The sequence below is a fragment of the Anarrhichthys ocellatus genome, unplaced genomic scaffold, assembly GCF_004355925.1.
Source record: "Anarrhichthys ocellatus isolate YVR2014 unplaced genomic scaffold, GSC_Weel_1.0 scaffold15, whole genome shotgun sequence".
Classification (NCBI taxonomy): Eukaryota; Metazoa; Chordata; class Actinopteri; order Perciformes; family Anarhichadidae; genus Anarrhichthys; species Anarrhichthys ocellatus.
This window is the reverse complement of record NW_022280045.1, coordinates 8660846-8688684: the sequence shown is the minus strand read 5'-3', so window position 1 is coordinate 8688684 and position 27839 is coordinate 8660846. Positions and strand designations below refer to the sequence as shown.

Sequence of the window (27839 nt, the reverse complement as noted above, 5' to 3'; positions counted from 1 at the left end):
GATCCCTCCTCCGCAGTCACAAGCCTCACCATCATTTATTCATGTCCCAGGGTCGACATGGATCCACTGAGGAAACGTGGTCGCAGACACACATGCAAGACCCTCACTCATACTGTGTGAACACACCTTGCGGCTGGCGGAGCTGGTGAAAGACCACGATGTCATGGGGGTCGTTGAGGTTTTCAGCCAGCGTGTGGATGTCTTGACCGGTCAGCCTGTTGGCCATGAACACCGCCGATCTGTCTCTGTCTGTCCAGTAGATACGGTCCTGAAACACAGAGAGAATCATCGTCTCAATATGAGCAATACACAGAACAAGTCAGTCAGGGTTGTGTTGGGTTTATACCCAAGAGCACATATTAGCAATTCCAACAGCGTGGGTGGCGACCTCAAAAGTCAAAGACATTCAACTACGAATCATATCTAATCTCTACAATCCAAAATAAAAATAGTGGTCACTTTACGGCTTTTGGGAAACTTCGAAACGATCAAAGTCAAAATTTGTATGTCACTTTTTCAACAATATCTATTTTACTTGATGTTCGACTTGGAGCGATTACATTGATGTTGATGTGGGTATTAATTCTGTTGGGTTTTTTTGGCTGGGCGACATGGTTAAAACCTTCTCTTCGGATGTAGATCATTTCATATCTCCAGAACAATATATATCTCAAGATGCATGTTTTTTGGGAATTCAATAAACAAATAGTCTATATGAAATAACAACATGGTTTTGTATATATCTGTGTGAATTAAGTACTTGAAATGAAAAGTACTGAATATTTTCTCATTAAATTAATTTTTATTTTTTTTACATTTTTAACACAATAGAACAGTCCCTGACGTCCGACCTCTAAAAATAAAAAATAAATTTGAGTTTGTATGTACTTGAATTGTACAATCTTAATTATAATAACCTCTATGATTACACAACTCTTCTCTAGCACCATCATCTGGTCCACATTTCAATTTGTCCAATACTTTGTTTATGACCAAACACATGTAAAACTAAGTTTGGTAACACACGAACCCAAAATGGTGAACATAGTAAACATTATACCTATTTATTAGCAGATTGTTAGCATGTTAACATGCTGATGGTAGCAACTAGCTCAAAGCACTACTGTGTACCGCCTCACATGAGATGCATGCTGTGGGAGAACACACAGCGCTAACAGCTGTAACTGCTCCAGTCTAATTTATTTGTGGAAAAATAATAAAACGAAAATTAGGACAAGTGAAATATGCACTGATAAATACTTGCTGGCACACACAGTCTAATAATTAATTTTCTTTTGCAGAAGAGAGTGTTAATGTGGCCTTTGCTGCAAATAATATGAGGGGATGAATCTATCAAGGAAATGCAAATGCAGAGGTTTAATGGTAACTAAGACATGTTTTTTAATTCAATTGGAGTGCAACAGTAAACAGCAGGCAATAACCAGGGTTACACCTTATTGCAGAAGAAGATTCAACATATCCACTGGCTTTATATTTATAGGTTTCAAGTGTCTGGCACATCCTTTGTGGTTCGTTAGAGCATTAGGTCTTAAATGATTAACACACATCCTATTTAGATCAAAAGATATTAGCTCAAAGGCTAATTTTAACTATGCTTGTTGTTTATTTATTGATTTGTTTGCTTTGTTTTCCCGGTTCACTCACTCAACAGTTTCAGAAGACAGTCTGACATATTTTCGCGGTTGCCTTAGAAACTACAGGCTAATCTCTAGCGAGAGACAATAAGCCTCGCCACCCGAGTGTGTGCGTGTGTTTGTGTGTTGAGTCAGTCACTGAGTCAGAAAGACATGGTAATGTGATGCACAATACAACAAGCTCCAGTCAATAACATGCGGGCTGGTGAATGTTCAACATCCTGAACAAGAAGGTCACCTTGTTGTCAGAACAGGGCAGAGACGCCCCGGATCGATGAGGTATTCCACCAGAGGGAATGTATCATCGTCTCTGTGAGTTGCACTACAGTGCTGCCGGCAGGCGGCACTAACAGCAGAGTACAGGAGGGAAAACCCTCAAGGTTACGCTTTGGACAGCTTGCCTGTATTGCTGTTCTCACTTTAAAAGGTTAAAACAGTGACATGTGAGCAGTTTGTATTCTAAACAGCAATTCTTTGGAACGTTTTTTGCAGTGGTGGAAAGTAACTTTAATCCATTTTACTCAAGTATTGAAATTTTAAAGTACTTGTTCTTGAGTAGTACCATTTTCTCTACTTCATACTTTACTACATTTCAGAGGGAAATATACTTTTCACTCTGTTGATTTGATCGTTATAGTTACTTTGCAGTTTACAAGATTTTACATACAAAATAGATAACACTGGATTGGATTGAATACTGGCGGATATTATTGATGCACTCGTGTTCAAGTAGCCTTTCAATCATATTTTTGTCTACCTTTTTGTTTGATAGAAAACTTGAAATATTAAATTTATATACATTTATTTTATAAAATTACATTTTATAATAAACAGTATGACAATACAACACGGAACAGGAGCCTTTTGCTAAATTTGACTTTTGATACTTTAAATACATTTAGCCAATAATACCTATGTACTAATACTCTTTGCATCTCTGCTTTTTAGATCAGGTCTGCAGCATTGAGGCTTCTTTACTCTGTTGCTACTGTAAAAGGAGGGACATTTGAATCTCGTGTTGGTGTCACGAATTGAATGCAATTCAAACCCAAGTTGGTATTTTTCAAATCTGGTCTGCTGCTGTATGAAATCTGCTACTCTGTTCCCACTTAGACCAGTTCCCCTCCAGTCCCACGGGGGAATAGGCCACTTGGGTGATGTCATTAGCAGCCATCTGAAACTGGCTGGGACTTTGCTGCAGAAGCAACAACATGGACATGCCAGACAAGAATTTATAAGCATGTAAAAGCATGCACGTCCACACACACACACACACACATGCACACAGGGAAGCTGGCTTATGACCAAAAGCATGAGTGCGTGGGTTGCTTTAGGCTGCTCTATAGCTGTCTTCTGTTTAGTATTCTCAGCCAGTCAATCCCACAAGGGAAAACAGACACACACACACACACACACACACACACACACACACACACACACACACACACACACACAAACTGAGCACACAGTAAATTGAATTTAACAGTCATTACATTCAGACTCCCAGTCACACTGCGGGCCCCTGCGAGGCTAATGAGAGAGATGTAGATATGATGAGATGTGGGAGACTGGATGATACCACAGACAACGGCAAAGCCATTACAAATCTGTTGCACACAAACCTCAAAAACAGCCAGAGCGTAGGGGTGTCCCAGTCTCTCTGCGGATGACACGTGTGTTCTGCGGTGAGCTCCGTTCAGGTCCACGCTGGCTACAAGGTGCAGCTTTGAATCGACCCAGTACAGACGCTTGTTGGCTACATCTGAGAAACACACACACACACACACACACACACACACAGGTAAAAAGGACTTTTTCCAAGCTGAATACAAATTGATCGTCTTCACAGTAAGCACTCTTGCACTCTGACCGACAAATCCCTTTAGGTTATATCGATTACGTTTTAAAATGTCAGATTCTCACGATTACACCACCGCAAGTTTTACTGTGATGATCTATAACTTCTAAAACACTTCAAATGTCATTCAAAGCAACTGTGATAACTTTATTAATCTATTTCTTGCCATTATCATTTAGCATTTACCCTTATAATTGGAATTTCTTTTGACCTTTACTTACAATGAGTTGATTGAGTGCATTAGCTCTTTTTAAGGACTCTGCTTCAGGCGCATTCAGAAACACACAATAGGTGGACAATATAGCACTGTGTAATATATAACATAAGGACGGGAGTTGAAAAACAGCTGTTCTCCTCTCACCTAGAGTGATGCCATTGGGCCATTCAATGTTATCAGCCACCAGCACCTGTCGGTCCACTCCATTCATCCCGGCCTTCTCGATCTTGGCTCGCGTGCCCCAGTCGGACCAGTACATAAAGCTGGATTGAACAAAAGGAAGCACACTTATTGTGTTATTACAGCGTCTTCATGTCGTGCTGCTGCACTCAGTAAGACATGTGGAAGTAAACAATCTCATACTGCACAAGTATTATTCCTTTTTATTTTAAGATACCTTCCCCTTTTTCGGAGATTCTCAGCATTTAAAATGCAATTATTTGTCTGGTGATGGTGATCCGGGTAAAGAGCACTCTATGGGAGCTGTCCGTTCAGCACCATAAAATCACAACACAAGACAAAAGAGCAGCAAAGCAGTAACAGAATCATCTTTTGTACAAACTCGAATCTGGAACTTTTGGTTTCCAGATGTGGGGCGACAGGGGCGACTGTGGCTAAGTGGATAGCAGGGCCGTCTTTCAATCAGAGGATTGGCGGTTCAATCCCCGGCTCCGGCTCTGCTATTCGCATGTCGATGTGTCCTTGAGCAAGACACCTAACCCCAAAATTGCTCCCGTAGTTGTGCCTACGGTGTAGAAATGTGATAGAATCTGAATTGTAAGTCGCTTTGGATAAAAGTGTCTGCTAAATGACTGTAATATAATGTAATGTGTTCAAATCTTAAACAGCCCATCATGTCATAATTAGAAGCAATGTCTTCAATGCAGCTGTGCTAATGTACATTATCAGTGTTAGTAAAAACTGCAGCCATAGCATTGATTTACTTAATGTGTTGTAAAAGGTAAAGGCTGTTATTGTATGAGTTCTGTATAGTTTGAATGGTTATTGGGCAATATCAGCCAACAATCACGGCAGCATAATACAGTGTGATTTACAGATTACGTCCTTTCTATGTTTATTACTGACATTAAGTGAATTTTCCCGCAAAGTCAAAACTTTTATTTGCTGTCAAGAGTAAGAAATCTGTGTGCTGGATTCCTGTTGGGCAGTCATGATTGGGTCTCTAATGTGCAGACATTCTCACTGTGTGCCTCAGTTTAGGCTATGCGTCTGTTTATTTAAGTTTATTTTTGGGACTGTTTGTTTTCATCTGGGTTTGGATCACCAGAAAACAAAAGATGCAGAAGCACACGCTGGCACAAATTCATAAAGCTTCCCAGATTAGGAACGCTCATCTGGGACAGAATTTCTACAAAACTATTGAGTCAGGATGCTAAATGGGTCACAGGCTTGTTATTCTGGATTCCCACGTACAGCAACCAGCGTTCTCTTATATTTACCATTAGATATGGTCTCAGAAGAGGATTATGTTTATTAATTTCCTGGGTCCCGCACTGAACTCTATATCTATATCTGGGGTCATTGAAAATTATTTTTGATAAAAAAAAAAATAGATCAGTTTAGTGTCTACCAGCATATTCAAAGAGATATAGGGGTGGGTCACCAATATAAATCAGTTTGACAATTTTATGCCGACATACTGTATATTTTTATGTAAATTAATAGCATACAGTTTAGTAATTAGCATACATTATAAATTAATCGTGTAGGTCAAGGCATTTTGTAATGTGCTCCTGGACAATGTACACACTCCTCCTCCTCCTTACCCTTGATGGGGATCCAGCGCTATGGCCCGGGGTTCACTCAGGTCGGTGTTGATGAGGATGCGTCTCTTGGTGGCGTCCACTGAGGCCACAGAGATGGATTTGTCTCCGGAGTCGGCCCAGTACAGGTTGTGTTGGAGCCAGTCCAGAGCCAGACCCACGGGGGTCTGCAGGAGAGAATCCAGCAGCGGTACCTGCTGGGCGGGGTCACTGGCCTCATGGATGAAGGCACTGCGGGGGAGGAGAGAGCGCGATAAAGACGCAGTAGGGGGACGCAGCGAGTATTTTGAGGGGAGGACAATATGTGATTCATAGTCTACAGACAACCAGCCATTATCACAGAATGGATGTGTAGTGGAGGGAAGTTGACTGCCTGGTGGAACTCTATTTTGTGATAACAACTCTTTATACACTATTGTTATTATTACATGGCACCCTATCAAAAAAAGATTCATCCTTATGAAAATCTCTTTTTGTGATTTCATTACAATCCAAAGCATTTAACAAACATTTCGGAGGAGTGGAGAATGGGCCTGGTATGGGAGCTGTAGCCTTGGGCAATGCGCTGAGCAGGTTGGCATCCTTCTTAGGTGCACCACTTATCAGAATAGACAAGGCCTAACTCATGGGTTGCCCTGCCCGCTAATGATTTGGCCCCCGGCAGAGGTGTGAGGTGAGGGCCAGGCAGCTGTGCTCCCGAACAGGAATTTCAATTTTAGTTCCCCCAGAGAGCTTTTGTCTTAACATCCATTTCATAAAGAGAACACAGTGCTCCAATTAGAAGACACCCTGGGGAGAAATCGTAGTCGGGATAACAATGGGTGAAATGAATCTACAACAGTAGCAGGCCTGAACCATTGTCTCAGTTGATTACAAGTAGATGCTCAGTAAATCAAATACAGGCAAATCAAATAATGCCAGGGTGCAACAATATATGGTTTGGCACTTCAAGGGTCACTAAGGTCAAATTTATGTTATTTTGTCTAAAATCTGAAGTTGTCAAAATGTCAGAGAGGTTTGGTTTTCAAATCCAAGAGTTTATGATCTTTGAAAATGTATCCGATATGAAATTCGTTTTATAAATTCGTCTGTAAACGTTTACCTGTAGATTTTCCGGTGAAAGCGATCGCACCAGAAGACTCGGTTGTTGGCCACATCCAGGTCCAGAGCTACAGCGTTCTTCTGGGTGGACACCACCTGGCTGTAGTCCCTCTTTACCAGGTCGATGCGTCGGATCTCATGCCGGTTGGTGAACAGCAGGTAAGGGCTCTTTCCTGCACACAAAGTACAACAATATGTATTGCCCTTGAAAAAGTGTGAACTTGCAGCCTAAGTATGGAAGAGTTTATCCAGCTAAAATGTACAATCAGTCCCAGTAAAAAAGCAATTTAGATGCTGGTTTAATACATTAGTAAGAGGAATACATTATTGGTAGGTGGAGTTGGTATGTACTGCAATAATGGCCGGTCAAATAAGCTGTGACAATTTGGTAAAGGGCCGGAAGAAGGGTAGATGACATTATCTGTTATTAGAAAGGAGCTGCACTCATCCTCTCTGCACAGCATCCCTTATGTGGCTCAAATATAGCAAGCAAGTAAAGTGTAATAAAGTAAATATAACCTTTAACCGGTGGGATGAACTTTTAAGGCATTCTGAGCAAACATGATCTGGATTTAGATTGGATTAGAAATGAGAAATAATGTCAACAATAAAACCCAAAGCATACAACATTATTCTGCTGCAAAGGCAGGACAAAAAGGATGAAGATGCCGATAAGCCTGAGAGATTGGGTTTTTTTCAGCACAGCATCAAAACCCTTGGATAAGACGGTTGAACATGATGCTGCGTGTCAGTGGATGATGTGGACATTCCTCTACTGTAATAACACAGAGGCTTCACCAAAGTGTCTAAAGGCATTGCAGCTTAATGTGATGCTGCATATTTGTAGCACCCAAGTCGATACTCTTATTGTCGTCTTTTAGCACAGATAAATAACACAACAAAGCTTGGGTGATACAGCTCAATATCCTCATCTAACAAGAGTGCAGGGACAATAATCCTTCATTTAAAAACTGCTGCTGCATAGTTCCAGTATTGATCAGTGTGTCTGGATGCATCATTGAGTTGTACGGACCTTATTACCTTCTCCTTGCAAATATAGATTAGCAGTACCTTGGCATTCGGCACCTCTTTAAACAGCAAGCTGTCAACTTTCCAACAGGCAGGAGAACTAAATAGACATGAATGAGCGTGCACACACTAAAAGACGAGCGATGCAGTAATTCCCTCTGAGGGCCGATAAACAACCTTGAACAAAGCTAAATCAGACGGGTTTCTTACACTTTGCTTGGCCGCCTAACAAAACAATAAGCATCAGTTACTGAGTTCCCTCATCTCACTCTTCAACTGCAATCAATTTAAACAGACAGAATAATGTCAATACCTGGGTGCCTAAGATTTCTATTGTTGATATTTCATTCTTTATGCTTTTTCATGCTGAATGACTTATTGTCAGAAAACTTAAAAACACATCCCTGGTAAACACAAGATTTTGGAGAAAGTTTTACAGATCTGTCGATTAAATCAACTTATCGATTAGTTGACAAAATTGTATGAGTGTAAGTTGACTTAGAATTTCTTTGGTCGAGGACAGGCCTCGTCTTTTTATACCTGCACTGTGTCAGTTATAGGGGCAACTATGGATTGCAGGTCTCCCCTGGTTGCAGAATGCATCTCATGGGATCACTTGGGATTAGATTTTCTATTTCCCACTCCTATTTGATTTTATCAGTGGGGAAATTGTGACAACTACTAGATACAAGACGTGTGCAGCCATGCTAGTGGCTCAGTGAGGCTGGACTTGGGCAGAGTGGTGCTTTGAGCTAAATGCTCACATCCACATAGACATTGCTATTCCTAAACCTATGGTGCTAGCATGGCTAAAAATACATATTTGCTGTCAGCCTCAGAGCTATGGAAGCATATTTGCATACCAGACAAAGAAGTACACAAAAAACCAAACACAAAATGAGACCAACAAAGCAGGATATGAAACCATGATACAACAATATGAAATCACAGTCCTCTGAGCAATAGATGTAATTTCAATTTCTTGGCAGGTTTTTTGGCAGGTATTTTATATCTAAAAAAATAAAATATTGATAGTTTTCATCTTATGTTTATCTTCTGTTATCCAATGCTTTTTTTTGTGTATTTTCATTTTCTAATATTTGCAATATTTTGAATTTACATTTCACTTCCTTATTTAATTATTATTCATTATTTCTATAATTAAATTCATATTACCTGTACACATTTTCAAATTTAAGACATTATGAAGTCTAAATATTAAAAGTCAACTAAATAAGTTGAGTTGAGTTGGGTAGCTTTGTAATGCTACAGTAGAAGCACACATACTGGAGCTAAGCATTGAGCATCTACATCACAGCGTTTTGGGTGCACTCACCTATTTTTAGAGCTGTCCACTTGTGATAAGGTCACCCAGGATGCATTTTAATTAGCCCCAAATGTGAACAGATGCCGTAAACGCATTTATATTATCATGCCATCTTCATGAATATTTCCTATAATTCTGGCACGAAAAAGTCAAGTGGGTAATAGATGCCACAGGGAAGGTTTTATCACTTTTTTCTGGCAGCTACAGACCACCTTGGTCTTGTAACATCTATATTGAGCCTATCTCTTTCTGACACTGCATGGTAATAGGATGGCAGCTGCAGCCAGTTATCTCCAGAGGCAGATATAATATTCTCTCATTAATAGCTGGCCTCAGTTTCCTTTTGACAGTCTGTGTCGTAACCTCGTTGTAGTATCGCACTCTTGCACGTTTCCCTCTTTCTTCCCTTTCCTCCCTCTCCCACCTCAAAGTCTGAATGATGGCAGTGCTGGTCAGGACTAAGTATTCTCCAAATCTGGCCATTACAATGACAACATTTCCAACCCCTATAAAGGGGGAAATAGTCCCCTGCTGGTTTTATGGACTGTCACGGCAGCGGTGGAACGGCTGCATTCACTGCTATTCTGCTTGCGCTGCTTTTGACACGCAGCCAGACAACACAGTTCTCTCTCCTGGCCATGATGAACTGACAGCAAACACATCGGGCAGTCATGCAGAGAGAAATACACAAGTGCAGATACAGTCCATACAGTGTGTACAAATGCAAACACACACATGTGGGTGCTGAGCTTTGTTATCAGCTCAGCCTAATAGAGGGAAATGAAATCACAGCAATTGACAGCCACAGGGACCAAATCACCACATTTCATTTGACTCACTGTTTCCTGCCAAATAAATAATCAACATTTTAGGGGAAATGGATTGTAAACATATAAACTGGCCTCTCTCTGCAAGCCTCATGCTAATAGCTTTTGGCCATGGGTGAAGGGCAAAGAAAATGAAGTGGCCTGTAAGCAGTTCACTTTGGTCTCCACTAGTCCAACAACTGTTGTCAACAAGCCTAACGGGACAATTTGATGTAATTAGCATCCACCGTGACTCAACCAGGTACCCCTGAAGAGTTGTTTTTACCTAATTATAAGTGTTCAGCATGGTTGAACACATCACTCAGTCGCTCAGGAAACTGTCTAATGTGACAGGACACTTGAGGACGGATTTGGCCCGGGAGAAACCAAGAGCCCGCCTTGTTGATGCTCGCTTTCTTTATGATTAAGCAATTATGTCAATTGCACAAGCAAGTGCAGAGCAACTGTTAGAAACTTACAGCAGAACGATGTTTGTGATTATGAGATGAGGAGGGTTTTGACACTGCGGCTCCAAAGTGTTAGTGTGAAGCACTAATGAGGCAGCGCAACATTTGAGAGAATGTGTTGTTATCAACAAGACAACACAGGTTTTTGTACTTGCAGTGGAGGAAAATCTGTCTATACAACAGCAACTATTTAGGTTAAGAACTGCGTAATATATATCAAAAAGAACAAAGTATTTAATTTACTCTGTAATGCATGAAGCACAAGCACAACACGTTCAAAATCTCTGGCATCCTTTTGACTAATCACTGATTCTCATTTTCAACCTGATAGGAAACCCTAACATAAATCCTATTGTCTCAGACATCTTGCATTGTTGATTATTGAGCTTTGCTACTCACCTTCAGCCTTGCAGGTCTTAGTAACAGGGTCCATCTCATAGCCTTCATGGCATTCACATTTAAAATCCCCCTTGTAGTTGATGCAGATCTGGCTACAAGCATCAGGGTTCTCACACTCATCAATGTCTGCAGGGAGAAGAGAGAAGAGAGGCCATCAATCGATGCAGAGACGGACCCAAACAGACAGTGACTAATTCACCCTCGTGAGCTGCACTAGATAAGAGCGGAAACTAAACTCCCTTAATGTAAATATAGCAATGAATTCCTAACAGCTGTAACGGATGAGTAAATATGCACATTAATAACTGCAAGCGCTGGAGAAACACACAGACATGTTGTCATTGCGTTAATGGGAAGAAATAAGTCGACAGTGAGACAGGGCGTGTCTCCTCTGTCGACTTCTCCGCTCTACTTCCTAAAGGCAGATGTCAGGCTTTTTCCTTGGGTGTTATGGGGAAATGTTAGTGTTAAAAGGATGGGGAAAGTGTGAAGGACAGAGTGTATGTGTATATATAAATAAACACACACACACACATGTCTCATGTCTCATAGTAGCTTGGTCAGCAGCTAAGGACATTTCTTTTCTTTTATCTGTCTGTCTAAAGTTTCTTTATTTACCACCACAAGTCTTTTTGTCCAGTAGCTGGTAGCCACTGGGGCACTGGCACTCAAAGCCAATTGGTCGGTCCATGCAGACATGGGAGCAGCCGCCGTTGTTGATCATACACTCATTCAGCCCTGGGAGATAAAGAAAAGAAGCCAGTGGTCAAATGCAGTCAGTCATCGAAGAGGTATGGAGATCACGGTAGCCCAAAAGGTCATTTAAAAGGTCAAAATCTGATTTAGAAAGAGGCTTCTGGCTCATTGACTGTAAAACATTTTTTTGTAAAAAGGGTAACTGCAGTGGCTTGTGATATTTTATAAAGCTGCATAAATATGTGAGGCACATGGGTGGGGAAAACGGATATCATCTTCAATATCATCATTTTATCTCAGCTCTCATGCTCAGCTATTTTCCATCCTTTTTGAACCCTTATATCAGATGTTCTCAAAAGAAGAAAAAGGGAATCAAAGAGACAAGAGGCACCTGGTGAGCTCTCGAAACTGAGAATCAGGTCCATCTGCAGGGATATGAATTATGAATCTAGAGGGGATTAATGCTGTGGACTGGGATTCTGAGATGCCCAATAGCATTCTTGTTCTCTTTCACAAGAGGGAGAATGAGAGAGAGAGAGAGAGAGAGAGAAAGAGAGAGAACAAGAAAGAGAGAGCGAGAGAGATAGCAAGAGAGAGAGAGAGAGGATATCTAAATTAAACAGGCCTGCTGTTTAAATTGAGGCAGAGTGATGTAAAAGCATCTGGAGAATGAAAGAAGCAAAAAAACAAGATGTAATACACAACCACTCTCATTTTAAACTAGGTCATAGCAGCTGGCACAAGGTTGGCACACAATAAAGAAGGCTGAGGCAGTTAAGATTTTATTAAGCTGCACACAGTGCCTTTATGAATTACTTGATGGCAACAAGGGCTCAAATGTGGCTGCAATTTTTAAAGTCACTTCTTTATCACCTCCACATGAATCAAGCTGTTACATATTGTATCTGTATCAATTCACTGTGGAAATGACTTGACAGCACACAGCACGCTTTCCTGTCCATGTTTGCTTTTAAAAGAAAAAAACAATCAATTGTTTGAATGAATCATCGAAGGTAAGTTAACTGAGCAAAAGCTGAGATCACCAGAAACAATCTCTGACGTTTCGTTCAACAGCTTAAGGGCTTCACTTTTATACAAACAATTATGCATGGTTGCACAATGAACAACTGGAAAGGGGTGATGAAGAAAAAAATGGATTAAGCTACAAGGGAAACCTCACTCCTCAATACAAGAGAGTGCTTCATTCTGTAACCAGCATCCGGCTCAATCTAGTGTAACACATCTGTCGATAGCCAGGGAGCTTTAAATCATCAGTCATTGAAGGCAGCGCTGCTGGACAGTATGTGTGAGACTTAGTAAACATTTGGCCTCAAGGAAATGCAAAGCATCCGCAAACTTCCCACCAAGACATTGGCTCCAAAATTAAGCTTCATTGGCTGAATATATAAACAAGAAACATTACATTAACCATTACATATCATGACACCACATGAATCTGTAATGCTTTGGACGTTTCCTTGGGAAGGTACACATTTTCTTCCTGCACTTTACCGTCAGTATTTTACAAGTGAGGTTAAAGAAATAGATCATATTTTGGGGAAATACACTTAATCGCTTTCTTACATAAAGTTGGGCTGGCAACCTCATCGCAACTCCAGGAAGTTACTGCACCCGGCCAAGAAACATTGAAGTACATAACCCCTCGTAGCACTGCAACATGTTTTAATCTTACATTTTTGTGCGGATGAAACAAACAAGATGTATGTGTTAATTAGTTTAAGAGATACTGCTAGGTGGGGCTTGTCACCTTCAGAAAGAGCCAGACTAGCTTTATCCCTTGTTTCCAGTCTTTATGCTAAGCTAAGCTAAGCGGCTGCTGGCTCCAGCTTTATATTTACCGTACAGGTATCAGAGTTTCTCATGTAACTGTTTGCAAGAAAGCAAATAATCGTATTTACCCAAATTCCTTTAAGCTACTTTAAACAAGTGTAAAGTAAGTGTTTTTACATTTCGGCGGTAAAGCTCTATTGATTTTAATGCATACATTTGATAATTAGAAGAGACGTTTGTCAAGACACGTGCCTAGCAGGGCTACCACATAGCTTGCAATGCTAAATCATGCCCGTCAAGAAAACGTTGTGCTGTTTATGTTGCTACACTCTCTACACAGGGAAGTTATGTTGATGCCCTTTCTTGTGCATTGCAATAAAATGCTGAAAGTCAGTCGTGATGAATGTGGTCCTCATTAATTATACAATTACAAGACCCACCACCAGCAATACACCGACTACAGGGATCCAAGATGACCTGTTCAGCTCATCTTTCAGCAAAGTTATTTCTTTGCCCAGCTACACCACATTATACTTTATTTATTGTAATAAAAATAAAGAAAGATAAAGTTGACTCTCGAAAGATTGACTGGGGGTTACTTTTGTGGGAACATTTTCATCTTGGCTTTGTGTAAGCGCCAGCAGACTTTGAGCGCTGCAACCGCCAGCATTAAATTCCCTTCACTAATTCAGCTGGATGGATGACAGCAACCTGCCACTCAAAGCAGCTCCTGCTAACTCCTTTCATGTCGGTTCAGAATTAACTGCAGACAGAAGAAAGACGACGGTGTGTTTGTATTTGAGGACTCACTCATGCCCGTCTCTTTGAGAGGGGCTGGGTGGGTAGCAAACAGGCCTCAGGGGGAGGTCGTATGATAACATTAACAGCATTTTCTAGACCACTTCCAAGGACAGCCATGATTTAGAGGTCACTTTCCCCATGGGCAAAGAAACATGACGTCTCCTTCTCTACTCCACCTCCGTCTCTCTCCGTCTCTCTACCTCTCTCACCATGGAAACCCATTATGTACTAGCTATTTTCAGCCATTGCTCTCAGTGAAAGCTGGAAGTGATGGTGCAGCGTTAGGAAATGAATGGTGTGCCCAGTAATGAGTCAGTGATGTGGTAATACGCCATTATTTCTAATGAGATGGGGAAACACAGAAAAACATTTACTTACAATTGCATTGTCTTTATATTACCCTGATGTAAGGCTGATGCGGCAAATGCAATCTCACCGAACAACTATGTTTAGATGTGTGTTCAGTGGGGAGTAGAACTGTCTCTCTGTGTTTCTTGTGTGTGTGTGTGTGTGTGTGTGTGTGTGTGGGTGTTGTGGTTGGGGAACATCTTGCAAGCAAATGGTTGAGCGAGCAGAGCGATGAGCTAGGTGTGTGCGGACACGCTGTTAATGAGCTGAGAACAAGATCTGAGTTGAAGGAGAGACGGAGGTAAATATGAGGAGAGACAGGGAGGAAGACGAGGAAGCTGAAAGACGAAGTGAGGAGAATTACTCTCTGGAATACCTTTAGTCTTGTAATTTCCCTGGCAGAGGTCAGTCTACTCTGCCATCTGTCACTTTCCCTTCTCAACTGTATGTTCCTCTGAGAGGTCAGTGTCCGTCTGCTCCTTCCTCTCTCATATCAGAAACCTTCTTACTGAGCTCTTCATCACAGAGGCAAGGTCATAAACACACAATGTGTTGTTTCTTTAACTAAGGCATCACTTTCATTTACTGGTGGTCAGTGAAAAAAAAAAGTTGAAGAGATAAAGGTGTATGGAGACAGGAAGAGAGATGGAGAGTCGAGACATTATCGCAGAGCAGAAGCCTTTTTCTATTATCTGATGGTAATTAGTACATGCAGGCTCTCTCTGCTAATTTGAGTGCGGCTCTCTGAAGCCTTTGAAATGCAAGGTAATAGGAGGAATGTAGTCACAGTTTTGTTATGGTAAACATGATTCCGCTGCTACACTAACTGCTTGAAACCATTTACATAGTGTATTTGTAATGTGCTCATGGGACTGGGCTTAGCTAAAGGCTCTGCTGACACACACACACACAATCTACTTAATTTAATACCACTGCACCAAGGGTAAAAGAGTGTTTGTTAACAGCAGAGGTTACATCCAAGTACTCGTGTCCAGAAAAAAGTCCTCTTACCGCACTCCTTCTTGGGCTCATCCGATCGGTCCTTGCAGTCCTTGACGGAGTCACACACTTTGGAGCTGTCAATGCACTCTCCGTTCTTACACAGGAACTTCAGGGGCCCCTCACATTTTGTGGCTGCGAGAGACCAGCAGAAGCTAGATCAGCATCTACACTATAAACTCCACAGACATTTATTTGTATAAGCTATTGCACAGTGATTCAGAAACTCATGTATCAAAAAAGTGTGTGATGTCATATTGAATATCTCCAGTGGTTCGCCATATTACTGAAGGCTCAAATGAACTGAGTGACAGCAACAAATACTCCTCGCTCAGATATTCAAATCATCCCACATAACAGCCCAGTGGGATCAAAGCTGAACTTTAATTTGGTCCAGGCACTGGACCACTGGCTACTTTTTCAGTAACGTCATTTTGCAGTATGCTGGTAAATTATGTATCATGTATTATGTATAGAAGAAGAAGTTATGAAATCAGCTTACAAAAAGCACTGGGTTGGATCCTCACAACAATCAATGGTCATTATAGCAATTCATTTCACAATCATTTAACCCCAGAAAAATCCCACATAAATGTGTTTAAAGGAAGTTCTAACTTGTATGGCTTTCATGAAATCACACCCTTTTTTATAATATTTATGGGCCAGCATTGTTTCTGCAATAGCCATTGTTCGTATTTGCATTCTGCAATTATCTCCAGGAAACAATGCAGCAGTTAATCCAGCTTTATTTTATCTCATTGATATCAGCCTTTATCATAGCTATATTAAGTTCACGCAAATGCAAATGGACCGCTTCCTCCTGATCCTACTCCACATTAAAACCATTCAACTGGCAAAATATAACATATGTTTCATAATGTTTTTATCACCACGGTTAGCACTAAACACAATCATTCATCAAACGTTTTCTTTTACAGTCATTTTCTGCAATCTGTTTGACAGCGGGTGAGTTTTAAATATGATGAATCATATTACATTACAAATGTTATATAATAGTAATGAAACGAGAAAGAGCAGCCACAATGAGCTGTTGGATAAAAGGCTGCAGGCTGCGTACATTCAACTCTTCAGCAAGGTAGCCTATCTCTGTGCTGTGTGCAGCATGAAATCAGATCATTGTACAATTCGATTTTTAACACCAGTTTAGCTGTGCAGTCACAACTGACAATTAGCTGCTCAAATCTACCAGGACTGAAATCTTAAGGATTGGAACTTTAAGGTGTTACATTTGCTATTCATCAGTTTTCATTTAATTTCGCGCAAACCGATATTAGACTTCATTATCTCAAACCACAAGCTGAAAAACATTTAAAAGTAGTAGGAGTAAAGATAGAGCAGACCAGCTAAAAAAAAGGGGGTTGTAGCATGTACTGAGAGGTCAGCCACAGGTATGTTAACTTTATCTTGAATTTCCTTCATTTTTACAACAAATACAGCTGGTCAAAGTCATCACTCCTCATTTAAAAGCATTTCAGAAAAGACAGACATGTGCACAGGACTGAGACGCACTGAATCAAATATATATATGCACTGACAGTCAGAACATCAAACGGGAAGACTGATTCAAACAGACAAGAAGACGACAGGTGAACAGGCAGAGAGGAGGACAGATTCTGGCAGTCAGGCCTTCAGACAGTGATGGCGGGTGTACCCACCATTGACGCAGCCAGATTCGTCGCTGTGGTCAGGACAGTCGTGGACCTTGTTACACTGCTTGGTGCCGTGGATGCAGGAACCATCACCGCACTGGAACTCATCGGGACGACACGTCAACAGAGCTGTAAGAGGCACACACGCACACGCACATAACACACACACTTGAAACTGGACTTGTAAATCCTCTTTAATCCCTTCAAGAGGATCACAACATCCTGTGGCCAACACCAGCCCAAGATCTTTTTTTTTGAATTTCACTTTATCAGTTTTTCACGAGTCTCTCTACTTTTGTCTTTCTAATAAGGGCAAGACATGCCCAAAAACATATTTCAAAGGATTCTTTGTAGAAGCATGTATGAAATCAAAAGGGTTGTGCCCTGTACTTCTATCCATTCACAGCCTGTGTTAGGTGCTGCCTGGGACAAAGAGAGTCAAACTGAGGGCTTGTGATGAAGGATTTTCAATACAGTAATGCAAAGATGGAGGCTGCATGAAGCTACACCACATTTCATTAATATCCCAAGCACAGACAAGCTTTTCATCAACGGGGCCCAGCGTGCTCATAGAACTCCTTTCTAAATCACACTAAAAAGCAATATATATGACTGAGGAGGATGTGATTTAGTGTTATCACAAGATGAGCTGAACGGAGGGAATGTAATGGAGACGGGCCGCTGTAGCCTGGACACACACGTGCACACACGTATGCACATAGAAACACTAATAGCATACTCTTAATACAGTCTTTTCTGTATCTGGCAGATGTGATAAGCCAGTTACCAAGGATTGCATAATATACACTGTATATTATATGTCAGAAATGTATTGATGAATCACAATAGCATTAAATGTATATGGCAAAATAATCCTCACATAGACATTAGAGCATGTGAATATAGCAAAGGTAGTGGAAGTAAATGGTAACCTCTGGACAAATATGAGGTTAGGCCTCCAGACCACTCTCTTAATGCAGGAATCCAGTTGGCCAACTAAACATCAATCTCTTGTAAGTGTCTCTTATATGACACCACAGAGAGTGAGAGGTGGGTGTGATATGTGCGCCACACATCAAGATAATGAACAGTGGGACTATCTGGGCTTCACACTCTGGCTTAGTGAGACAGGAGCTTCAGGGCTCGCCCATCCATGACCAGCTAATAGGAAAACCTGTTTTATCGCAGGGCCCCATCTTCACACCGTGTTTATCAACAGAAACACATTCTTTACCAGACACATTTGGAAAAAAAGGAACCTTACCCCAACTTCCAGCATAGTGGGAATGTGCTAAATGGCAAAGTAACACCTCAGAAGAGGAAGGAAATATAGTTTGTTGAGATTCTCTCAAGTCTCAAAGCGTACGGATATCGAAAACAAACAATGATAACTCTTTGCACAAAGATAATGTAAAAAAATACTGACCTTCAGGGTAATCATTTCTGAATGTGTCGGCATTTGACTAGTTAATATGACATAATATGACTAGTTATGAAAACCCACAAAAAACAGCAGATACATAGTGAAAACCTGCCTAGAAATAGCAAGTAGTATGGAAATGAGACACAGCTATGGCCTCTTTATGGTTACTATTCTCTGTACTGAAACTATACCTGAACCCAGTTACATATTCCATATGTACATAAACCCCTTTTAGAAAGAGAGGATAGCCTTTCAAATATGAAACGAGGATAGCCTTCATACAATAGAGAATAGAGAGTACAGTATAAGGGGAGAAAGGCAAGGAGATGCCAAGAAAAGAGACAGAAAGAGAAACTCACGGCAGTCAGACTCATCAGACTTGTCCTTGCAGTCTGGATCTCCGTCACACTTCCAGGTCAGCCTCACACACTCCCCGTTGGCGCAGCGAAACTCCCCTGCAGTGCAGTTTGTCCGGCGGTTAGGCAGGTAGGGAACCCCGTCGCTGCCGCAGCGCTCCGGGCCCTCATCTGAACTGTCGGAGCAGTCGGGGTCTCCGTCGCAGCTCCACATGAGCGGCACACACTCCGAGGTGTTACAGCGGAGATGGTTGGGCCCGCAGGTCAGAGGGGACGCACACTTGAGCTCATCGCTGCCGTCTCCACAGTCGTCGTCCCCGTCGCACACGTTGACGGTGGCCAAGCACTTGCGGTTGGCACACATGAACTCACCGCTGGGGCAGGCTTTGGCATCTAGAGGACGAGCAGAAAGGAACAAACCTCAGAAAGGAGTTTGAAGGGCAAATGAGGGCCTGCGTGATTCGAATTTAATGAATATATTAAAAGGCCTGTGGTTTAAAAATGAACTGAGATGTAACAGCACCGGGAGAAGAGGAATCTGATATCTATACAAACCATAGGGAGTTCAACTTCAACACCGCTGCCTTTGGCTGTTAAGGCTGGTTACAGGAAGGGGATTGCTGTTTTAAAACATTCTACACAGAATTAGCCCATTGTAAAGCAAGTGCATGTTGTCAGTCAAGACTTTATGTGCATGAGCAGTGATTTGTAATTCTGATACTAATATTTCAATCAAAACAGGGATGAGCTTTTCAACGGCTAAAGAATAAATCAGTTTGAAAAGCTCCGAACAGAAATGAAAGGAATCTACATTTAACCATCAGTTAAAAATAATGATAAGCTCAGTGCTGTGTCCTTGGTTGAACACTACAACCAAGCAGAATCAAAAACAGAAAAAACACATATAAATTTAATATCTCACTCGAGTGGAAAATCGCATGAATTTCCATGTGCCGAGTTAAACTGGGGGAACAAACATCAGGTACAGGATGGTGTCCTAATTCCTATCCTATGAAGTTATACCATATGTTAAAGTCCCTATCTGTTTTCTCAGTGTGTAATTAATTTACTGGTACCGACATGATTGCCACAGAAGCACAGGAAAGCAGTTGATACGAAAAACAAGTGTCAAGATTCAGTTCAGTAAAAGGGTTTATATTCATCAATATGAAACAAGCTCCATCTGATTCTGATGTGTTTTAGAACTACTGTGCCTGTTATGCCTCTACTCCAACTCCATACTAATGTGGCACTAAATAATTAAGGAGATTCAACAGCCATGTACATTATTACACAGGGGGCAGATCATTAGTAATGTACATGAGTGGCCTGGTTACACTGGAGAGAGACTTTGTTTTCCAGTGGTGAAGAGGCACTAAGCAAATGAATCCGAGGTCTTTGGAGCAACTTTGAGCCCACAGACTGCCTTCCTGCATTCTGTTAATATGTCGTATGCTCTTACGTTTCATTCACGCAAAGTACCGACAGTCCAAGCACTAAATCACAGCACTCTGAATAAAGTACCTAACATTTCACTCATTGGGTTGGTTGGTAGATGTAGGCAGATCTATATACATAATTTGGAATTGTTGCTTGAATAAAAGCAGGAACATTGTCATTGTAAGCGTGATAGCATGCTGATGTTAGCATTTAGATAGATTGTTCTTGTGACCGCCAGCAAGCAACTTATGCTAACTTTGCCGATAGACGAGGAACTTTCTGGTCCTTATATATTCTCAATTAACAGACATAATTCACATCGATTTTAAATTTTCTCCAGAAAGGGAGGCTATATTCCTTGAGAGCTTTACACTGGTGGCACACAGCCATGTTTTGCCCCTTCCTCAATAACTTGGGAGGGGAAACCATTTCTATTTCTATGACTACCACCTTAGTAGTCAGTAGCTGGCAGCGTAACACACTTTACTTTATGTGGCAGCTTTGATGATGAGAGATTTTTGCCAGCAGCAACTGGCTAAGATGAAAGGGCAAGAGATGACTGGTTGTTCTACTCAACTCACATTAACATTACAGCTGATGAGTGAGTGGTGTGTGTGTGTGTGTGTGTGTGCGTGTGTGTGTGTGTGTGTGTGTGGGGGTGGGTGGGTGTATAGTTAGGATGCACGAAGGAAAGACAGAAAGGTGAATAAATTATATTTTTCTGTGTAGGAGGAGGGACAGAGGGAGACGTGAAATGAAAAGAAAGACATCCGGGTTGAGGGTAAGCATGTAAAAACTGAGTAATGCATCTTTTATCTGCACACGCTTAACACCTCTGAGCATATCAGTCACTGTCAGTGCAGCTTAACGTCCTGACTGCTTTCACACAGATATCACAGACTTAAACTGAAGGGACGGTTCAGAACCGAGGTCCACTAGCCACTGTGACCTCACTGCAGCGAGGTCACAGTGCCTCACCGGGGAAATGGCTCAGTAGCTGACCTTTCCTGTGATGCTACACAAACATTTACAGAGGAAACACTGCTGGAATAGAGAAGAGACAACTCTCTCATCTACAGTAACAACCAAGAGAAGATAATAGAGGACAAGGTGGGAGTGTTTTAACTTCCTCTCTGACATCCTTACTGACTGAGAAGGTCAGCTAACTGAGGGCCAATGGAGGAGACATGGATCGGGTGCCAAGAAGAGACAAAACACCCACCTGTCTAGATTTCGATTAGCTGAATGATTGTTTTGGTCGGAGGATACACATTAGTTCTGTAAAACGGTCCTGTGTGAAAGCTTCATCGGTGGGGTTGCACACTATCTGCCAGAGACAGCTGTGAGCAGTGCAGGAAGTAATTGTTTGCCTCATATTATCCAAGCAGCATTAAATATGAATCCGGAAACATGCAAAAAAAAATACAACTTCACAGAACTATTATATGCACAGGCCAGGCAGGCAGCTCAATCTGACACGGAGTACAAATGCAAACACACACGAAAACATACAAATTTCGCAGCAGATCCCAGCAGACAGGCGTGCTCAAGAGAGAAGCCTGGAGAGTAAGTGCACATTAATCTCCATATCGCTGAGGGTTGAGGACAGTTCAACTTTCTCACGGAGTTTCTCTAGAAGTGCTGCTGTCTGTAATGTTGATCAAGAAAAGCTTCCTCTGGTGAGGGCTAGATTATACTTAATACATAATTCAACATGTGGATGACTCAATTAGCAGGATGCCTCTGCTAGATTTACTTTTGTGAATCTGCGCCGGGCTATTCACTCTTTAAATTTATACTAATAGCAGAGCGCACTGGGGCTAGCTCAGTACGTTCCAGCTCAGGCATTTTTGGGAATGAAAGCACTCAACTCACATGGTGAGTGTAGATTTGAATGTTTTGCTCACTGTGTGAATGTTTAAGCTCGATCATGCTCACAAAACGTATTGACACTCAACGTTTCACAGCAGCCATTTCCCCCACATTATTTTGAGTTATAAAATACCTAATTTCTGTGCTCGGTTGTTACCTGTTCATCTATCTATCTATGTCCTGTCGCAGAGACAACTAACACTTCTTATAACCAACTCTTACTTACTTCTTTGACCACCAGAGAGGACAAGTGAAGTCGCAAGGTGCAGTCAAGTGGAGCATGACTTGATGTGTCCCCTAAACTGTCCAAATGATTTATGTGTCAGTCGTGTCTATAACTCTTGGTTTGATCAAAAATAAATCAGTCTGAAGAGAAAAAAAAGTTGCATCTAGTTAGTGCTGCATCTGCCGATGTAACACTAACTGTGAATTGTGAGAGGTTTATTCAAATGTATGGAGATGAATGTGGAGTCTGTCTAACGCTTTTCAAAGCACGCCATGCCCCTGAGGTGGTGTAGGAGTTTCCATCACTTCTGCCTATGACAGGAATGTGAGAAAAAGAGATGGTGCAAAGCTTAAAGCTCTGGCCACAGTGGCCAGATGTGCAAAGGTGTAAAAATTGCCAGTAGCTACAGAAAGAAGGGATTCCTGTTTTGTTTCATTAAGCACCAAAAATCTGATAATGCAGCTCCTGAAAGGATCCTTTTCCCACTTACCATCTTTCTGCATGATTGAATGAGCATCTAATCACAATTACATGGAAGCCTTCTCCGTTAAACACAACAGGTTTATCTCTAACAATGTTGATTCTGCTGTGGAAGAGACAGACATTGTAGCAGCATTTTTGTTTCTAGTTTACACTTGGGGAGTCCCGTCAACATTTGATGCTCAATGGTTCCGACACTTCCCATGTATGCTTCAATATTTTAAATTAACTGCACCAAAAGATGAGTTGTTACTACATTTGCAGCCTCACTCTCTGAGATTTGAAGCCAAGCCTTTGGCCAGCAGGAGCAAAAAGCAATTGGATACATACACTGTTCATAAAATTTCTATATTTTGATTTTGTACGACTGCTTCTGCATCATTCGAAACATCATCGTCATTAATTGTTTCCTTCTAAACCCAAACATACAGCTTAGTTAACACTGCTTTGAAGTGAATTCTGTTGCTGCCTGTGTGCCAACAGCTAGCCCGCAACAAACAGACTAACAGAAACGTACACTTGATAATTTCAACCACTCTTCTCTCACCTCACTTCGTGACTGTAAATGTAAAATATCTAAAGCCTTCTGTCTGCAGTGCCTAAGAGTAATACAGCAAGCAGCGTTATAATTCTGTAAACAATGGCTTTAAGTTTGCATCAACACAAAACTCCATGTTATTGTTAAGGTTTAGAATTACATATAGTTATATGAACATCAGACTACTTCCTGCATCGGCGTTACCATTGGTATTGGGCACAAATGCAACGCAGCAATGTGAACATCATTCCTTAAGTCACTGGGCTGGAACATAACACTGAAGAATCAATGCTCGGTACCTTCAGATTGATCTGCTGTGATGTAACAGTTAAAAGCTTCTTGCACTTGATTTAGACGTCATCTTTAAGGCTGGCGGTGGGACTAATCAGTCTTCAAATAAACTGGACTGAGCAGCACTTAATAAGCCTTATTGGTGATGTTATCTAGCACTGTGCTGCACTGGAGTCTACTTCTCCCTCCTGGTCACGCTGAGTGGCATTTACCTCCGGAGGGATTTTGGCTCTTGCCTGGGTGGGCGGCAGCCTGCTGCCCGCCCTCATGTCACTACTGAGAAGCTTAAGGCTGCTGCATCAATACAGACATTAGAATGAAAAAAGGATTAGCACAGGCTAGACTGGGTCTTAATGGGCACCGCAGTGAAAAGCCATCCAAGCTAAGAAGGCATTAGAACTTAAGTCAATGGAATCACTACCACTTGGCGTGAGAGCGTGGGGCCACTTTGAGGAGGGGAGTCACTGACAGGCCACTTGTAGGCCGATCTGGCAAAAAAAAATATCATTATTACATGACTAAGTGAAAGCATTTGTATCGGGTATCATTCAATGGGGCGATGGTAAATATATATATTCAAGAGGAGAATTTCTCTGATTTGTGTTTTAATTTTATACCCAATTTATTTTGGCTTCCTCTCTAAATAAAAACTCTTGTTTATCCTTGAAAAACAAAAACATAAATTGCTTAAATGCCAAAGAGGCATATTGTCAACGCCCACACACACAAACAACTGACAGGGAACAAATGCCTGAAAAGACGAACATCATCATTTATATAGGATAATAAGGAGATGGCTTCTTTTTTTTTCCCTCCCTGCATTTACCGCCACATGCTCTTCATCTTCAAAGTCTAAACAGCCCACAGCGAAGAAGCAATGGAAATAGAGAAAAGACGAAGCCGATTCTTCACGGCGCCTCAGAAGTAGGGCAAGTATAGTCCCTGCAGGGGGCGGGGGGGGGGGGTTGGGGGAAGCACACGGTTGAGTTGTCTGATTGGCTGGGTAGGAGGTGATGTCATTTTTGATGGCTATGAGGCCCCTGCAGTGGAAAGTCTAAAGACTCAAGGTTCAAGATGTGGTGACAGAAACCTCCAAATATCAACAGAAAGCTGTAAATATCTGTCACTCCGCACCAAAAGTCATTCCACATCAAAGATGACTTTGTTGTTAAGTGCAGCTCGCTTAAAACTCAAACCTCACTTTAAATCCCTCTGATTATATGAAGTGTTATCTACTGTGCTTTCATGTCGAAAGCCTCTGGATGATAAGCCAGACCAGAAAGGAGGAAACCCCATAAAATACTAAAAAGGAGGAATCTAAATCCTCCTTATGACCGTGTGTCTCGTGAAGTCGTTCACTTCTGCACATCTGTCATTGACACTCTTAGAATTCATTTTTTGTTCTTGAAAAGCAGTTGGTGAGCAGCGGTTCGTGCGTTTCTTTGAGGTAATTTCCATTACAGTGGAGGACTGACAGCAGACGTCATCAAACTCACCAGACGCACAGTCCTCCTCGTCCGCCCCGTTTTCGCAATCCTTCTCCCCGTCACATCGCCATGACAACGAGACACACTTGTTGGTGGATCCCCCACAGTCAAACTTCTCTGGAGGGCACGTCTGTTTGCCTGTGGGCACAGATGAAAGGAGAAAGGGAGATTACTGCGGTGGTTTTATGGTCCCATAAAGGCAGCAAAGAACAACTACAGATACCGCTGGACTCGATCTCTATCGCCCCCCCGATGCAGCTAAAACTCATCCAAAACTCCACCACACTGGCCAATTGATTTTACTGTCTGGGCCGCCTCTAAAGGGGCATGGTGAAAGATCATGAAATACAGCAAATGCACAGTTGGCTGTATAGCAAAAGAAAAAAAAAAACACAAGCCCCCCCCTTCTCCGTTTCCTGCCAATCTGCTCTAGTTGGCACGGGGTAGGTTTGATCCAGATTACAGTGCATACTGTTAATTATACATCTTTGCTTACAGTGCAGCTTTAAGCCTCCCAGTATGAAATCGAGGGGTTAGCCTACAGGAAAAATCATTGAACTTTTTGATTGTTTCATTTTCATATTATATTTAACAATAATTTCCCAACTTTTTATTGTCCCATGCAGCCCTGTCAGCTGAACTCAAGAATTCCTTCATCGTATTTTGTATTCATTTGAATTTCAAAAGGATTTCAAACTGGATGCTATTCAATATTATTGTTTATATAAAAGTGGATATTGTCACAATAATATTATCAGTATGTTCATATTAGATGTAACTGGTATCGCTTAACTCTGACCATTGTGTGCATGCAGACAAACAAAGGTAGCCTGTGTGTGACTTGCTGTAATCTCAACCTGATGGTTGTGAGAGCTCATGACCTCCGCCTCCCTCACAAAAGCAGAAACAGCAGCACCTGCCAAGGCCTCGACATCGTAGCTCCATCCGAAAAGGGAGTACGCCTCTGAACCATCCGTGGGGCAAAGAGCTCCGACCATTCAGCTGAATTATTCATTATTAATAATTATTAAGTGTCTGTTCAATAAAATACTTAAAGACATCTGAGAGTTTTCTCATCACGTTAATTTCTCACAGGGAAATTAAGTTAATTTAATATTAATTAAGTTAATTAAGTTTGTACTACTACCAGGATTGTCATGGGCTGCACATTTAACCCTTTATCCATTTAATTATTATTTATTTATCCATTACTTTTAGCCAACTATTTTGGCCATTTAACCATTAATACATTAATTGTAACCATCTATTTTTAGAGTTTATCCATCACTTTTAATTCTCTACAATTCTTCCACGTACCCCCTGGCAAAATTAAAGTTAGCTTGGAGGCCTTTCAATGGTGATGTTTTCTTTTATACATGAGATTATACATTGCCAAAGCTCACAAGAAATGCCAAGTGAGGATCATTAGTACTAGCGTGATCACTGAGAACAAGCTCCATAATGAAAATCATTTATGAGTTTACAAGAATCTCTGATGATGTCCCGGGCAATGTGTAGGCGTAAACTGCATTGTGGGAAATTGGACCAGGTCTTTCTGAACAAAGCACATCTGTTCATATGGAAATGCATTCGTTAGAAGACTGCACTTAAGATAAAATTGAATTCCTTTTCACCTAATGTAAATTCAAGATGCAGTAGATTTGAATTATTAAATAATCAACTGTATATCTTCCATGAAAACTAGAGTGTAAATTCCAGGGAGCACTTTAGGTTTCATCTGTTTAAACAAAAATCTGTGATTTTTTAATGGTTTTAACATTAATTTGTGTGTTTATTTACGTAATTACCGACAGCGTAAATTCGTGTTCTGACGGGTCAGTCAAGTTGTAAAAGATTAGTGTATTTGCTGCCACGTGCCACCAGATTTTGATTTATTCTTTTGAAAATAGTTTTCTTAGTTTCTGACCAAGTAGTAATTTACAATAACAATGTTCTCATGATGGAAGCTCAGGTTCTTCAACACAAATCAAAAACACTTTTTAAATTTACAATATCAAAGATATGGCATTGTTTTTGTTGCCATTATCAGATTGACAGGATAGACCGACTGGAAAGATGGAGAGAGGGGATGACATGCAGAAAGAAGAATGAAAAACAAAAGGCCGAGGTGGCGAGGTGGCGCCTGAGAAGGGGAGTGATTATTAAGACCGACTGTCCTTCACTCGTGAATTTATTCCACCAGAATAGAAAAGTGCCTTGTCCAAGATGAGTGACCACAGGGTCCTCAGAGTGACAGGGAGGTCAATCATCCAGAAGCAGAGGAGCGCGATGGTCGGACCAGAGTAGGGTTTAACCATGGCTTGGAGGTAGAAAGGAGCAGTTTCTTTCACTGTAGGCCAACATCGGACTCTTAACCTGGATGAGAACTACAACAGGGAGCTAGTGTTGTGCATGAAGAAGAGGAGTGGTGTGCACCTCTGTGTGAATTTTCTTGTTACCCATCGGCCGACATATATGCCGATACAGATGGATTCGCACCAAGCCAATACTGACTGATACAGTATACCGGCCTGGCAGATATGTGAGGGAACCGCCATTAGATGTAGTTTGAGTATGAAGGGTCATTTCTCAGCCCTTCAGAGTGTGCGACTGTCCCTGCAGCACAGAGGGGTGACAGTACCGAGGAGGGGAGAGAAGGCTGGAGAGGCAGCTGGTGCCTGGGGAGACTGAGCAGTGAGAATGGCTGATGCAGCCAGGCCCTGACCACCCTACACACACACACACACACACACACACACACACACACACACACACACA

General features: G+C 41.5%; 1 protein-coding gene across 5 annotated transcripts in view; it reads right to left on the bottom strand.

The window, feature by feature from the left end:
* LOC116387817 (low-density lipoprotein receptor-related protein 8-like) overlaps positions 1–27839 on the bottom strand; it is a 65293-nt gene that overhangs the window by 6742 nt on the left and 30712 nt on the right. For all 5 annotated transcript variants that reach the window (XM_031855231.1, XM_031855229.1, XM_031855228.1 and 2 more), the window contains 11 exons: positions 25071–25199; positions 18731–19120; positions 16955–17077; positions 15291–15413; positions 11262–11381; positions 10644–10769; positions 6617–6788; positions 5518–5745; positions 3875–3993; positions 3278–3417; positions 127–268 (listed from right to left, as the gene is read on the bottom strand). In XM_031855231.1, coding sequence (XP_031711091.1) covers positions 127–268; positions 3278–3417; positions 3875–3993; positions 5518–5745; positions 6617–6788; positions 10644–10769; positions 11262–11381; positions 15291–15413; positions 16955–17077; positions 18731–19120; positions 25071–25199 — 1812 coding nt within the window. The remainder of the gene's footprint in view (positions 1–126; positions 269–3277; positions 3418–3874; positions 3994–5517; positions 5746–6616; positions 6789–10643; positions 10770–11261; positions 11382–15290; positions 15414–16954; positions 17078–18730; positions 19121–25070; positions 25200–27839) is intronic.